This window comes from Simochromis diagramma, unplaced genomic scaffold (assembly GCF_900408965.1).
Source record: "Simochromis diagramma unplaced genomic scaffold, fSimDia1.1 OVJJ01000419.1, whole genome shotgun sequence".
In the NCBI taxonomy this organism is placed as follows: Eukaryota; Metazoa; Chordata; class Actinopteri; order Cichliformes; family Cichlidae; genus Simochromis; species Simochromis diagramma.
The window spans coordinates 5,462,116-5,477,263 of NW_024387244.1; the positions used below are offsets into that span (position 1 = coordinate 5,462,116).

The 15,148-nt window shown below is 43.6% G+C and overlaps 1 protein-coding gene across 4 annotated transcripts; it reads left to right on the plus strand.

Annotated features, from left to right (window-relative positions):
* The first annotated feature begins 255 nt into the window (after nucleotides 1-255).
* arhgap45b (Rho GTPase activating protein 45b) lies at nucleotides 256-14,890 on the plus strand. 4 transcript variants are annotated; one of them, XM_040052890.1, is made up of 24 exons: nucleotides 256-823; nucleotides 1,865-2,117; nucleotides 2,813-2,995; nucleotides 4,888-5,028; nucleotides 5,176-5,260; nucleotides 6,313-6,385; nucleotides 6,587-6,674; nucleotides 7,158-7,289; nucleotides 7,726-7,787; nucleotides 7,875-7,985; nucleotides 8,094-8,174; nucleotides 8,318-8,485; nucleotides 8,978-9,115; nucleotides 9,200-9,354; nucleotides 9,848-9,972; nucleotides 10,133-10,219; nucleotides 10,326-10,427; nucleotides 10,515-10,678; nucleotides 12,441-12,629; nucleotides 12,729-12,866; nucleotides 12,963-13,234; nucleotides 13,332-13,563; nucleotides 13,875-13,980; nucleotides 14,074-14,890. In XM_040052890.1, exons 1-24 carry the CDS (start codon nucleotides 548-550, stop codon nucleotides 14,514-14,516), a joined length of 3,804 nt encoding a protein of 1,267 aa, XP_039908824.1. In that variant the 5' UTR covers nucleotides 256-547; the 3' UTR covers nucleotides 14,517-14,890. The 4 variants fall into 4 exon arrangements, with proteins under 4 accessions (XP_039908824.1, XP_039908822.1, XP_039908823.1 ...); XM_040052888.1 differs by having other exon boundaries at nucleotides 257-823; nucleotides 9,200-9,396; XM_040052889.1 differs by having other exon boundaries at nucleotides 258-823; nucleotides 6,587-6,662; nucleotides 9,200-9,396.
* The last annotated feature ends 258 nt before the right edge of the window (nucleotides 14,891-15,148 follow it).

Sequence of the window (15,148 nt, forward strand, 5' to 3'; positions counted from 1 at the left end):
TTCGGTACTTGCTGTGATCAAATGCTATAAATTGATGTTACTTGGGATCTATTTTGCTTCCATACAATTCATTTAACATTATTATCAGATGTAGTTTAATAATTTCTCCGCTTTCCTTCTGATAATGAAAAAATTAAACAAACCTCGGTCTAAAGCGGTTTCGGGGCGCATGTACACCTCGGGGTTTTAATTCTGTGGCCCGAGCAGGTGCACAGAGGGGCGGAAGGTTACCGTCAAAAGCGTCGTTTCAGATGTTGGGAACACACGTGTGTCAGGATGGACTGATTGCTGCTGTGAACGAGGCAACAAGTTGTTGCTTGTGTTCGCTGCTTCTGACTTCACCAGGAGAGACGCCGTCGGGACCGCATTTCCCCGCGTGCACCTCAACCTGAATTAATCCTCGCGAAGCTCGGTGGATAACAAAGTCATCCGTGCGTCTTTCCTCCTCCTCCCCCCCTAGGAAACTGAAACGCGCGCGCACAGCGGATGCCGGGTGCGCACTGACGGTTTGCGGTGAGTTTCTCTGTCAGTGAGCCTGCGCGGCTCGATGAGTGACACCAGGAGGAGGAAGACAGACAGACAGTTATCGTGGCTCAAACTCGACCTGGATGGCACCCAGCTCCCGCTGAGCTCGAGCGGCAGAGCACCCAAGTGGCGAGTCGGGGGGGGGGTGGGGGGGCTGTACGTGAAGCTTAAAGAAGTCGGGATGGACGGCAAAGGCACCCTGAAGATGTTCAGGAAAAAACGGGAACTAATCAAGACACCGTCTATCTCGAAGAAGAGTCGAGCAGGAAGCCCTGGGCCACAGAGCAGCGCCCCGTCTGTGAGTAGCGCATCACTTCTGGTTTCTGATGTTTAACTGTGTGTGTCAGATGACCATCATCTGGAGTGGACAAGTTTCTGAGAGGGCTCATTACCAGGGGTGCTTTTGTTTGTGTGTGTGTGTGTGTGTTTGTGTGAGGCTCTGTAAGTTTTTAGTCTTTTTGGGGGGGGGAATCTTTTCTGCTGCTGTAGCTGGTGCGATCAGGGGTGTGAAAACTGTCCTCTAGCTGAAACCAGTCATTATAATGCAGTGTCACAGAGCTGAGTGCTGAGATGGGTACCTGACTGTAAGCTGACTCATATCTGGTTATGTGGCGCATAGGAAGTATGTCTCCTGTGGGGTTTTTGCGTGTGTCAATGAGCAAGTGAGTGAATGCGTTTTGAGAGTTTGTGATTAGAATGAGGACAAAAGTCTAGAAGGCAAGGAGCATGCTGAAACGTGGTGGCAAAAACAGTTACAACCCTTATTCTACAAGTCAGAGAGTTAAAAAAGCCGAGTCGAAAGGCAAGGACAGACTGGACATACTGCCCAACAAGCACAACGTATGGCTGAAACAGGTACGTTTGTCGTGTACACACAAGTCTCTGAACAGAAAATATGCACTGATGCTTTTTTTTGGTTTCCTGTAAAGCATTTAAAATTTTCAGGCTGCTTTTGCTTGGTTGAGATGCACTTGTCGAGCCCTAAATCTACAGGCCGCTGACTTTAGTTGAAGTTTTCTGTTGAGTACCAACAGGCCAAAAAAAAAAAAAAGAAACTTCTCCGTGAGTTGTGTGTTTTTGTTTATTTTATTTTTTTGTAGGTGATGTATAAAGTTATTCGACTTTCTGCTGAGTTTGCCACACCCGTTAACAGCTTGGAGTCAGGAAGTATTGCACAACGCAGCACAGGATCTTGTGAAAGTCTGCATATGATTGTTTACTAATAACAACAGTGCTGCTGGCCCCAGAGGCAAAGAAAAGTCACCTTGTTAGCCGTAATGCTGAAAGGGACGAGCCACATTGCAGTCTTGACCTTCTCTGTCTTCCTGTCCTCTCTCAGCTCTCCATTCTCCAGGAGCAGCCTCGCAGAGATGCAGTCGACATCACACTCTTTTGTTCCCCCTCATCTTCCTCCTCCTCGTCTTCAGCACTTACCCCAACTTCCGCCGGGCTCCAGGATCCCTCCGCGTCCTGCCCGGGCACCCCGAGCACTCAGCACAATAAATTGGGAATGATGCAGGGGGTGGGCTGCCCGTCTCCTGTGGCCACTCTCAAGAGACCGACCGCACTGAGCCGACACGCCAGCGCTGCAGGTCTGCTCCATCACTTAAATATAGTCTTGCTCCTGCTTGCTGAGCTTGGCCCATCACAAACAGAATCTGGTCAAAACACCATTTATGATCTGTAACTGAAGCATTTATGTGGCGTTATCACCTTTTAACCATTTAATATGAGTGAAGCTGAAAAGTTTGAGATTATCGACTTGGATTTCAAAGCCTAGAAACTGTGAAACTGAGGCAGTTCTTTAACTAATGATTGTTCTTTAAATAGATTTCTTACACTGTTAAATGTAAGAAGGAAAATCATGACCAGAAATTGCCATTCTACAACTTCTGACCAAGAACAAGCCAAAAAAAAAATGCTCTAAATGGAAAGGAATAGTCAAATGTTTTGGGTAGATGCGAAGGGCCCCCTCTAATGTCACACTAATGTAAATGTAATCTAATGTAAATGTAATTCCACTGGGACTAGTGAGCATATAAGCTTGAAACTGTTGCACATTTGCAGAAAACCAAATGATACAGAGCCCCACGTTTTGTTTTTTTGTTTTTATTTCATTACAGTTTGATTGTATTCTCTAAAATCTTGAATTATTATTATTTTTATTTTATTTTTTTTAATTTATTTCTTTTTTGTGATAATTCATGAAGATTATTCAGTAAAAATTTAAAGTCTCACACGAAGACTAAATGCGTGTTTGTTGAGTGATATTTCTGTGTCTCCTCAGGGTTCCCGCTCCAGTCGTGGGTTTTCACCAGAGGTCAGGGAAAAGGGGCTATAACCCCGACGACTCCATCTGACAGTCCAGAGAGCGCGGCCATCGAGGTGGAGGACATCCCAGCCCTGCTGAGGGATGTCGCACGCTTTGCAGAGGCTGTGGAGAAACTGAAGGATGTTGTTCTGGCTGAGGGTGAGAGCCGTGACATGTTTAAGCTTTGTCTTGTACATCTCCAACACAAACCTGCGTGAGAAGCCCCCAAATACATCCTGTCAGACAGGCTTTTGTTTGGTCTTGTTAGCAGCTGCAGTCTTCCCTGCCAAACTCTGACTTACAGAAACGTGCTGTGTCTAGATTTGTTTTGAACGAAGCGCTCTGGGAGTCCCTCAGAGCTGAGCACATTAAAAATATCACTTGTTTTCCCCACTGTTGGGGCAACACACACTTTCCTGCTGACACGAAGCCATGTAAGGTTTTGAATAGTCGCCCTCCATTCAGTAGCTTTGGAGAAACAACAATAGTGTTTGCACTCTCTCTTCCCTTTTGTGTCACTCCATTTTGACAAGAGCTTACACAGAGAGGACATGAGGGATCCAATCTTACATCCGCCGTGTTCAGCGACACATGTGCGCGGTGTGCAAGGGGGGAGGAGGAGGAGTATGTTATGGGCGGAGCATCTCTGCACAAGCAAGCTTTACAAGAGGCTCTGAGCTTCCTCTCTCCAAATGGAGGCAGCGCGCTCACAAAGACAACCGCACGCTTGTCTCCAGCAGGAAACCAGTTTTTTGTTTACTGCAGACATGTTCTTGTGCTCCACGGGCACGATGCAGTGAAGCTTTAAAAAAAGAGCCATATCACAGGGGTTTGAAAAAACCAAAGAAAGTCCACCTGCTGAATGCTCAAACTGTGTTGTCTTCTCTAGTTTCTGTCTTGTTTTGGCTAGTTTAGCTCACTTGTCTGTTATCTGGCTCTGTTCTGTCATGTTCTCCACCCACAGAGAGCTTTCTAAACAGGAAGCCATGATGGATTGTCTCTGACAGAAAGGCCTCGTCCGCACTTCCTCGTCTGATAGTCTGGCTGCGTTGCAGCGATGCGACACTGATCACTTTCAGAATCAAAAATACAATTGCGGCGTTGAGGTGCTCTTAATCTAAAGCAAAACCTCTTTTGACATTAAAAACTGTTCTCAGAAACTTCAAAAAGAACATTTGAGCCACAGGGGAAAAAAATGTTGCAGAACACCACAGTTGGTTTGTAGTGTTGCAAAACAATAGAAGGGACCACATCCTCTCCGGCACTGTGTTTAGGTCACTCTGTTCTTGTAGCGTGCTGCTGTTAATCTGATACTCTGACACACATTTCGAGACGAGGGTGATGGACCAGCTGCCCTCTGCTCTCCTCCACCAGCGAGCCAGTGTGATTAGATGACTCGATGGAAGAATGCGAGGTTGCGACATTAAAGGGTTGACAAAACCGGTGTCTGGAGGAAAGGAGGCTAGAAATGTGTCACCAGTGACATTAAAGCTGACAATGTTTATCTGGAGCTGACCTGTCTGACACTTGGCCTATTATCAGTGTCCTTATGGTTGGTGTTTCAACTGTCAGTCTCCATCTGCTGTTCCCCTGGGAAGAAAGACTTGGAGACTTTCAGCAATGTTATTTCAGGGAAGAGCTAATGTATCGATAGCACTCGTTTTCTTGCTGTAAGCACCTACATTTCTTTAATGAACACGGACTTGGCTATGTGAGGATTAAAATCAGCAAGTTCTTAGTGTTTCTTGCGGAAAGGAAGCAGAGATTCTGTTTAAACTGTATCTCAGGTGGTGCCACAAACCAGCAATTTCACAATGATTGCAACTGCGTTTGGCAGAATGCATCGCCCAAAATAAAGTCAGCAAAATGTTCACGTACATATTGTATCGAGAACGAGACAAGTTGCTACGCGCTGGCAGCGATTTTAGTAGATGGCTTATTGTTGGCAAGTCAACACATCCTAAACCTCAAGCGTGATCTTTTTTTGAAGCTTGTTCCGCTGTTTTTCCTCTTGGTTCTTGTTTCACCTACCACGACTCTATCTCACCCAGGTAAGGAGAGTCAGCGGCCCGTGGCCCACGAGTGTTTAGGGGAGGTTCTTCGGATTTTGCGCCAGGTCATCAACACTTATCCTCTGCTCAACACCGTCGAGATCCTCACTGCTGCCGGCAAACTCATTTCCAAGGTCAAAGGTAGACAGACTCTTCTGTTTTTTTTAGATGCACGTCTTTGAAAATCTCGATGTAAATCTGAGTTGTACAATGACGGTAAAACCCAACATCACTCTGTAACTACTCTTGACCACGACTGAAGCCTGAACACATGTACGATTTTTCCAGGTTTCCACTATGAGTCCTCTAACGAGGCTGATAAAAAGGACTTTGAGAAGGCAATTGAAACCATTGCTGTCGCATTTAGTAGCAAGTAAGTATCTAAATCAGCTTTTTATTCATATATAAAAGTAAAACGCTGTCAAAAGCTGCTTCTGTTTCTTATCAGTAGCTTCTAAGAATGTATTTCAGTGGCAGTGAAGCCTTAGTGGTGTCCAGTAGGCTATTGTTCACACACAGGCAGTTCAGGTGGTGTGTAATTGTAGATATTAATACGAACAAAGTAGTCTGCTGTTGGGAATGAGAGAGAGAAGTGCAGTGATGGTGACACATTTGCATGAGACAAAGCTGAAAACAGGAAGTGGGTTTTCTTCTACCGTATGACACAAAACCAAAAGTAGAAAATGCTGTTGACTACCTGCCTGCTAAATGAACAGATTGCAGACCAAAGAGAAAATACATCGTGGGAACACTCGGTTGATTTGAGCTACCTGAGAATAGTTGAGATCAAAAGACCTGGCCTTTAAATTTGCTTTTGTTTTCCTGTAACTTTTTGTATTTTTTTTTTCTAATAGTAATGTAAAATGAATATATATATATATTTTTTTTAATGGCAAAGGAAAAATACTAAAAGCTGAAGTATAATTGTGGCGTATCGTACCAGGATTTTATCGCATGCCTGTCTGTGCCATTTCAGGGTTTACACAACTGTCACACAGCTTCAGGAGGAAGTGAGCTGGCAGAGACAGTTGAAATCTGCCATATGAGTCTGTTTCCTCATTCTCTTCTCTAGCCTTCCTCTGTATGACTCGATTTTGACATGAATGCAAAGACGGAAAAATCTAGTGTTGTTGTTTGGCTTGCATTTCAGCACACAGGATGGTTGCAAGAAAATAAAAATGACTGCTACCAAATGACATGATTTTGGGGGGGGGGGGCGAAGGAAAGCTGGTAGACTAACAAAAACTGGCACAAAACTTGCTTATCACCTTCAATCTGCAGTGTACCTGTGGAGGTTTCGTAGAAGGCCTGGCCCTCTTCCTCTCTACTGCTTTCTCTTTTGAAATCCATTTTACGCTTTTTCTTTCTCTGTAATTCAACAAAGATTTTACGTTTGTGTGAAGGAGTCTCTGTGTTTCTCTTTAGTGTGTCTGAACTGCTGATGGGAGAGGTGGACAGCAGCACGTTGCTCTCCTTGCTGCCTACAGAGAAGAGCAGAGTGAGTTTGTCACCTATATTTCACACGTGCCAACCAAAAAGAAAAGTTACTTAATGTGGTGGTTATGCAAAAAGCTCCTTGATTAAATTAAACGTCACTGCCCGCAAAATGACACCTAAATTTCTGCTGAGTGTAAGGGGGGGGGGAAGAAAAATATCCTCCAATTCTAGCGAGTAAAGCTTCGTGTTTATGCCGTTTTAGTCCATGGAAAACTTGTACACTGGTTCTGGCCATGGAGGAGATGGTGGACATTACAGGAGCGACCTGCAGGACATGGGTAAGCATAAAGGTGCCGTACAGCTTTTGCTTTCAGTTAATCGCAGGTGCTGCTTTGCATAACAGTGTAACCTCCTCCTTTCCATTCATCTCATTTGACTCCATATGTAAACGTTATAGTGGATATTTTCCTATTTTCTGTATTTTGATGTGACGGTGCATACTTTCAAACCGCCAACGTCACCGTAGTCATCTTAATGTTATCCCTGTGTTCATGTGAGAGATTTTATTTCATGTATAGTAGGTCTCCCCCTGCTGATGAATATCCTGCAGTGCTCGGATGTTGTCGCAGTTAGTTTGTTGGAAAGCCACAGTCACAGGGAAAGTTTTTATCAGAGAGAAATTACAGATTTAAGTTCTGTAAAGCAGAAGACACTAAGAATAAGCTTCCAAATCAAATCCACTCGCATACCCGATGCAAACAATCGTCCTGTTTTCCGTCGTATCGACAAAGCGTTTCCTGCACAGTGACCTGTGTTGGTGTGTTGATGTGTAGGTAGAGCTGAGGAAGTGGATGTCATCCTACAGCACAGCGAGGGAGGGGTGGACTCTGCTCTGCTCTACGCCAAAACCATTTCCAAGTACATGAAGGACCTGATGTGCTACGTGGAAAAGAGAACTTCACTTGGTTAGTGGGAGTGATTGTACAAAGTCAGACCAACTATCAACTATGATTTCAGACACTAAACTAGACTTGAGCTTCTTATCACTGACATGTTTTGGGGTTTGTTTGGTTTTTTTTGTTTTTTTGAGTCAGAAGTGACTATTTTTAGATGAGAGTACAATGTAGCAAGTTATCAGTGAACTGATGAGCTTACTAAAACTTGTATGGGGAAAATCCACCCATTTAGCTGTCACATGGGAGGAAATTGGTTTTAAAAAACCACTACGGGCTGGAGACATCTTTGAAGACGGCTTCAAGTGGACATTCAAGTTTATTCCATCTTATTAAAAAAATAGTGAATTCTTTGGGGTGATTAAATTTTTATTAGTGCACTTTGTCCTAGAAGTTGTGCTTTTGACCATAATTTTAATAGTCTCTGTTTTTGTTCTGTCTTCCCCAGAGACTGAGTTCTCCAAAGGCCTCCAGAGATTATACCAGTCTTCCAAACACAGTATTACACATGTAAGCTCCATTCACTTTCACCTCTAAAGAGCTGTAATTTCTTTATAGTTCACGATCGTCATCTTATTGCTTGCTCTCTTCCTCTAGCCCCACATGCCTCTTTTCTCCATCTACTCTCTGGCTCTGGAGCAGGACCAGGAGCAGAGTGTGGGCCTGCAGCAGGCCAACAACACCCTGCACAACCAAACCTTCATTCAGGTACATTTCTGAGTTATTGGTTACTATTCTAGTAAACGAAGCACAAACCACATTTTTGGTTAGTCACTTGCAATTTCTCACCTCTCATATTTAATGTGTATCCTGCAGCCTCTGATGCAGCGTAAACAGGAGCATGAAAAGAGACGTAAGGAGATCAAGGAACACTGGATTCGAGCTAAAAGAAAATTGGTATGGCCTTATGATCTTTTATTAATCAACAGCCCTGTTTTATCCTTTTACTGTGACGAGAAAATCAGGCATTAACTGAAAATACCACAAACTATTTTATTTTATTTATTTATTTATTTTTTGTTTTGTTCCTCCTCGTTTAGATGGAATGTGAGGCAAACCTGCGGAAGGCCAAGCAAGCCTACATAGCACGCTGCGAGGAGTACGACAAGGCTAAAACGGCAGCCTGCCGAGCTGAAGAGGAGGGAGGGGGATCCACAGCGAAGTCTGTGGAGAAGAAGAAACGAGTGGAAGAAGAGGCTCGCAACAAGGTTCTTCTCAATAACTTTGTTTTGCTGATGTTGTTTTGTCTCTGCAGGAAGAAAGACGATTAAATTTTTGTTGCATATGACCTATATCAGCTGAAAATCTTTGGTCACAACTCCGTCACATGAGCCAAAGATGTTGTGTGAAGACACAAAAAAGGAAATGGTTTATCTGATACTTGCTAGTTTAGGCTGAGTGAACAGTTCAGCTTTACATAGGGCTCGTGAAAACCACTGCTGGACTTTCAGATCTTTCCCACTACTGGATGAATTCATGATTTTAAAAAAATAGGTTAGAAAATGAAGAATTATGTACCTTCATTGCCCACCAGGGGGCCGCACCCTGCGCTTCAAGAATAACTAAGCTTACCCATTCTGATTTTTGCCACTGTGTGAAATGTTTCATCAACACTTTTCTGTCTGATAATCTGACAGATATAAACTGCAAAGAAAAAGCAGAAGTAAACTGAAACTGTGTGTGTGTGTGTGTGTGCACAGGCAGATGAGGCGGAGGCCACCTACAAGACTTGTATAGCAGACGCCGCCACTCAGCAGCAGGAGCTTGAGCACACAAAGGTCACAGTGCTGAGGCAGCTGCAGGACATCATCAAACAGAGTGATCAGACCATTCGCTCGGTGAGAACAAAGGCCACACAAGCCATCGCGTCTCGCCAAGAAGAAAAGCTACAAATGCTCACCATCTAATCTTTTCACTTCCAGGCGACCATCTCCTACTACCAGCTCATGCACATGCAGACAGTAGCCCTGCCTGTGCACTACCAGACTCTGTGCGAGAGCAGCAAGCTGTACGACCCCGGCCAGCAGTACGCCGCTCACGTGCGAGACCTGCAGCTGCCAGAGCAGCCGACCATCCAGTACGCGTTTGAGTCCTACTCTCCCTCCAACTCGTCATCGCAGTAAGAACTTCAAGCGCATCCTCAATTAGTTTCTCAATGAAACCGTTCCTATGCAGCTCAGGATGGGGGTTGTTACAGTTTGGGGGCCACATATGCCTACAGCAGAGAGAATTTAGCAAGGATCCACTCATATCTGATTACTCGTTCCTAAATGTATTCTCTCTTTAACCAAACATTTTCACAGACATGACACAATGTATCAAAACCACGTTGTTTCTGTTTCCCAAATATAACCTGGGTTAGACTATTTTAGGAGTTGATTGACTACATACAACAATAGAATACTCTATATACAGTGTTATACCACTGATGCTGTAATTTGTACTAAAATGCCATATCACACCTGCTACACACAACCCTGTACCCAGGCGTAGGACTAGACTCTCGAAATTTGAATAAAAGAAACCCACTTTTAATGCATTTGCAATCTGAAAATCCCAAATTGTTGCAGCCATGGTCACAGACCGAGGAATGACAGCTTCAACACAGACATGCAAACGAGTCAAACAGACAGTCCTGCCGTCAGTGTGGAGACGACAGCTGGAGACAGCCGAGAGTCAGAAGTCCAGCGCAAGAGTAAGTGCATCCGATGCCTGCCGCTGCTAAAGATTTTACACAAATCTTAACAATTCCTCACAATTACTTGTGACCTGTTACTAAGCTGATGTCTGTAGTTAACAGAATTGGCAATGTAAAATGTGACTAGCTCATGTTATTGTCCCTTTTGTTATCACAGGACAGGGGCATAAGTCATGGGGCTCAACAGTGAGCGATGACAGCGTTGTAGGAGATGGAGGCCTGGATTCTCCAACTGCCAGCACAAGTGAGTGTAGACGCGTCTTCTGTTAGTTTCACGCTAATCCGTACCAAAACCCTGCTCCAGAGATGGCAGTATGCATTATAAACGCTCTCAAACTCACTTATTTTAGGTGACATCGCTAAGATTGTTCGGACTTCATCGACTGGAACGATGTCGTCCAATGAGGATGCAGATGAAAAAGATGGAAATGTGTCCTCATTTGAAACTCAAAGTAAGATTTCCAGATTGTACACGTTAAACCTGGCTATCGGTTGAGTTTGGATTTTGCGGAGTGTGTGATGGGGGTTATTCTGTGCAGATATTAACGGCATGGATCCAGACGTGGTGGTGTCCACCGGACCTTTCCGTAATATCGGCCTGTCCAAAGCAGCCTTGACCCACCGACTGAGGAAGCTTCGGACTCCTTCCAAGTGCCGCGAATGTGACAGCTACGTTTATTTCCAGGGAGCTGAGTGCGAGGAGGTGAGTTCATCACTTCACCAGGCTAACATGTTTTGAGGCTCACGCTCCGAGTTGCACACTGAAAGCCTTCCAGCTGTGGTTAGATCGGCTCAGTGTGTTGCTGATGCATGCTACATTTTAATGATAGTAGTCGGCGTGTTCAGTGAGCATATGCAAATGTCAAAGTAAAATATTTTGTATTCTTAAAATAATTAACTTTTTATGTTGAACCCCACAAAATAGCAAATGGTCTGAGGAAAAATGCATAAGTGGTTAGATAAATATGTTCAGTGTGGATACATGTAAATTACAGTATGTAATGATCAACACTAAAAATGAACATCTCAGACTTTCTGTAAAGGATGGACTTCCCTGAGAAGTAAAGCCAATGTGGAAATTGCATTGTTTCTAATGGTTGGAGGGGGAAGTGCAAAAAACTGTGTGTAAAATGGACCTCAGCTGTCAGTCCACACCTTGCTCGTCCCTTCTGGTTGGAAAATTTAGCAAAGTTCAAAATGCCCATCACAAGACTTTATTAACAAGAAGGTGATGTCACTGTAACTGTTACAATCTTGTATATTTATAGCAATAATAAGGAACTACGTAGCATAAACTGTAAAGCATGACTCAAAGCAAGTGAGGGGAGAAAAAATAATTTCCGAAGAAAGACTTTAAAAAAAATATATATATATTTTGTTAGTTGAAAGAAGCTACACGTCACTCTGATTACAACAGATGGTACAGTTTCTGTTTTTAGAACAGGAAACTGGAATTTCCAGTGTTCCAAGAAAATATCAAGAACTGCAAACAAAGAGACAATAAAACCACAACAAACAACTGTAACAGGAATATGTAATGACAGACAAATTTCATATCTTTATACCTTTTTTTTTTTTTTTTTTTTTTTTTTTTTTTTTTCTTCCCCACCATCTTTTCTATTGAATCGGGGGTTTTCCTTCCAATAGGCATAATAAATACAGTGGAAATGTAGTAAGGCAATTGTGATGCCACTGTGTCACCCCCTTATTAATGCCTGTGTTATCTAATTTTATTCCATCAGGTGATATATTTTTTTTAAAATTTTATTTATTTGTACACACACGTTTATTAACCAAGCATGTGTACACATACAAGAAATTTGACTCTGGTTGTTTCTTTGTTCTAAGTGTATATAACAGAGTAGACAACAGTCATTACTGACAATAACAGCGCACATAGCATATTTATGGTGCAGATGTTGGAATAATTAAGAGATGGAACGTGTGTGTGTGTGTGTGTGTGTGTGTGTGTGTGTGTGTGTGTATGAGGATTGACTATAAACACATATAGACATGTACAACATTCAGCTGGCTGTCACGTGGCTGTCACTTGCTGATAATTGAGATTCACAGCAAGATTAACCATACTCATTTGAATACTGTTGATTGCAACAAGCAGCCTTACTTTGCATTGCAAATGTGAAACACCTGTAGTTCAAGTTTTTTATCAGTGAAATTGAACATAGGTTCGGTAGAGGTTCCCAAAAAGTTGATTCTGTTCATCTAGACGTCGAGTTTTCAGTGGGAGAAACTTTTTGTATGTCTAAAACTATGCATTATGCATAGTTTATTTATGTTACCTACACTATTGAAATTGCACATTACACCTTTGTAATCATTTTTGTTTTTTTTTTTAACGTTCTTCCTAATTAGATGTCACAAGTTTTTCTACTTAGTCACAAGTTACAGCTGTTCCCAGGCTACGATGGTTAAGATGATAATCATTTTATCAACTGTTTTCTCAGTGTTTCCTGGCGTGCCACAAGCGCTGTCTGGAAACTCTGGCGATCCAGTGTGGTCATAAGAAGCTGCAGGGCCGTCTGCAGCTGTTTGGCAGAGATTTCACTCAGGTAGCCAGCTGTGCCAGTGATGGTATTCCCTTCATCATCACCAAGTGCATCTCTGAGATCGAGAGACGGGCACTGAAGATGAAGGTGAGAAAAAGCACGTATGCTGTGTTTTGAAGGGGTGGTCGATTTCTGATTGTTTGCCTTTGAACCGTTTGGTTTAAATCTCCTTTCTCCTCTTTTCAGGGCATCTACAGGGTGAATGGAGTGAAGACCCGTGTGGAGAAACTGTGTCAGGCCTTTGAGAATGGAAAAGAGCTGGTCGAGTTGTCTCAGTGTTCGCCACATGACATAAGCAACGTGCTCAAGCTTTACCTCAGACAGGTAACTGAGGTTACACTGATGTGTAGCAGCTAGTAAAGACTGAACCTGAAGCTCAAGTCAATCATCATATGTTTGGTGTTTTTCCTTTACCCCCAGCTGCCTGAGCCCATCATGCCTTTCCATCTGTACAACAAGCTGATGGGTTTGGCAAAGGAGAGTCTGCATAATGAAGGAGACACACCGGAGGGGGAGGACTCCGAGTCGAGCAGCACTCACCCGGCAGTGAGCAGGGGACCAGAGCTGGTGGATCTGGGCCCAGACACGGACCCAGAGGTCCTGGTCCTGGTGGACAGTCTGAGGGAACTTTCAAAGGAGCTGCCCAAACCCAACATCGCCACACTGCGCTACATCGTTCGTCACCTTCGAAGGTGAGTTAGTCATACAAGTCATATTAATTTTTTTTATTAAAAAGCAAAGATTCTGTTAACCTCACCATCCTTTCTTGCTCCATCTTTCTCATTCCAGGATCGCAGAGCTGGAACAGGATAACAAGATGAGCCCCAGCAACCTTGGCATCGTGTTTGGGCCCTCTCTGATGCGGCCCCGTCCAACGGGGGCTACGATATCCCTGTCCTCTTTGGTTGATTATCCCCATCAGGCTCGCATCGTGGAGGCCTTCATAGTCTTCTACTCTTCCATCTTCCAATCCAAAACTTCTCAGACCCACAAAACCTCCCGTGCTGCCTCCACGCAGCAGGTAGGACTCCAGCACACGGTGCACATTAGTATTTACTTACTGCTGAGCCTTTTTGTGAGACATTTTTAGGAATTAAATACTACCGCACAAAATATTTGCTCTGTTTTTACACATGCTCTAAAGCATTGGAACAGGAAACCTGCTTTAACAAAGTCTAAAGAGTTAAAGGTTGCAAACAGCCCGGTATTAACGAGCAATACCAAAACTGGTCATAATCAGTCTGGCTAATAGAGACACCAGATTTGCATTTTTCTGTTGACTGAAAACAAATTCATGTTGTGAAGCTTTCACACTTTCCCTCCTGGTTTCAGGAAAATGTTACACAAGACAAAATGGTGAGCCCTGTTGACGCAGAAGAGGATGCGAGCAGAGAGGAGAAGACTAAACCTGAGGTTGACAAGACAGAGGAGGGATGTGGTGAGTTTTAAAGGCCAAGTTGTGTAATTTTATAGTAAATGATTTGCTCTTGAAAATGTCATATACATTTATCACTTATTTATCTGCATTCAGGAAGCTCTTTGGGGTCATTGGGCTCCAGTGAGCAGCTCCCAGACTCTGACTCTGAGCTGGACGAGAGGCACTCCCACAGCCTTACGAAGCAGGAGAGCGTGAGCATAGACGATGACCAGCTGAGCTACAGGGACAGTTTGGACCTGTCCAGTCAGTCTGCAATCCACATCGAGCCTGAACAAGATCTGGATCAGGATCAGGAAAACCCAGAGGGAGAAGAACCCCCCGCTCTGCCAGACAACGGGCCCCCAGAAGAAGGTGCTGGAGAAGAGCAGGATCTGAGTGCTTCTCTGGCAGAGCTCAACGTGAATCAGTCCAACAATAACAACAACTACCACCCGTGCTCTCCCACACTGAGCCTGTCGGGCCTTCCACTGGCACGTCTCTGTGGAAAGAAATTACCACTGACGAGAAATCGAGACAGCGAGCCAGAGTTCGTCTGATATTGTCAATCGTGTCTGTTTGTCTTTAAATTTGAAGTTAATGAAAGCCTAACGGTCTGCCGTGTAAATAGGTCAAATTAAATTTTAAACTGTAGATGTATGTTATTGTACTAATCTTTGCTGCCAGTGCAACCTCTCTGCACGCTTGCTGCTCTTGGGATTACTGGCATTTCAAGATATTTGATTTGTTTGTATTTTAAAGCGTTTGTTGTTTGGGGGAAGGGAACGCTGCATCAGAATGTGTGACGTGTGCAAACTTTTCAAGCAGATTCCACTGCTGGTTATTTCAGCTCGAAAATTGAAATACATGTAAACATTCTTATAAATGTTGCCTTTTGTCTTATGTCAGTTTTAATAAAGGTTCTTGTTTTAAATTTGTAGTTTTAGATTTTTGGCATTTTGTGCAAATTACCAAGATGGAGAAATTAAACCAAATGAGCACAGTTGCAACCTATTTCCTAGAATGGGGAATGTGGTGAGGTATGTCGTCTTTAATGTATTCATTTTGTCACTCCTGGCACTGGATGGGGCGAGGGAACTGGAGGAAGTGTTGAATAAAGTAGGCGGTAACCTCTGAGGCTCAGTTAGCAGAGACTGGTATCAAAAGTAGGTCTACGATAGCAGCAGCAGCA

What these genes read in the sequence shown, in the direction of transcription:
- arhgap45b (XM_040052888.1), top strand. Translation starts at nt 548, where the DNA reads ATGAGTGACACCAGGAGGAGGAAGACAGACAGACAGTTATCGTGGCTC. An exon ending in ACTCATTTCCAAGGTCAAAG is followed by an intron (nt 5,029 to 5,175) that starts GTAGACAGACTC and finishes CGATTTTTCCAG; the next exon opens with GTTTCCACTATGAGTCCTCT. An exon ending in TGCCTACAGAGAAGAGCAGA is followed by an intron (nt 6,386 to 6,586) that starts GTGAGTTTGTCA and finishes ATGCCGTTTTAG; the next exon opens with TCCATGGAAAACTTGTACAC.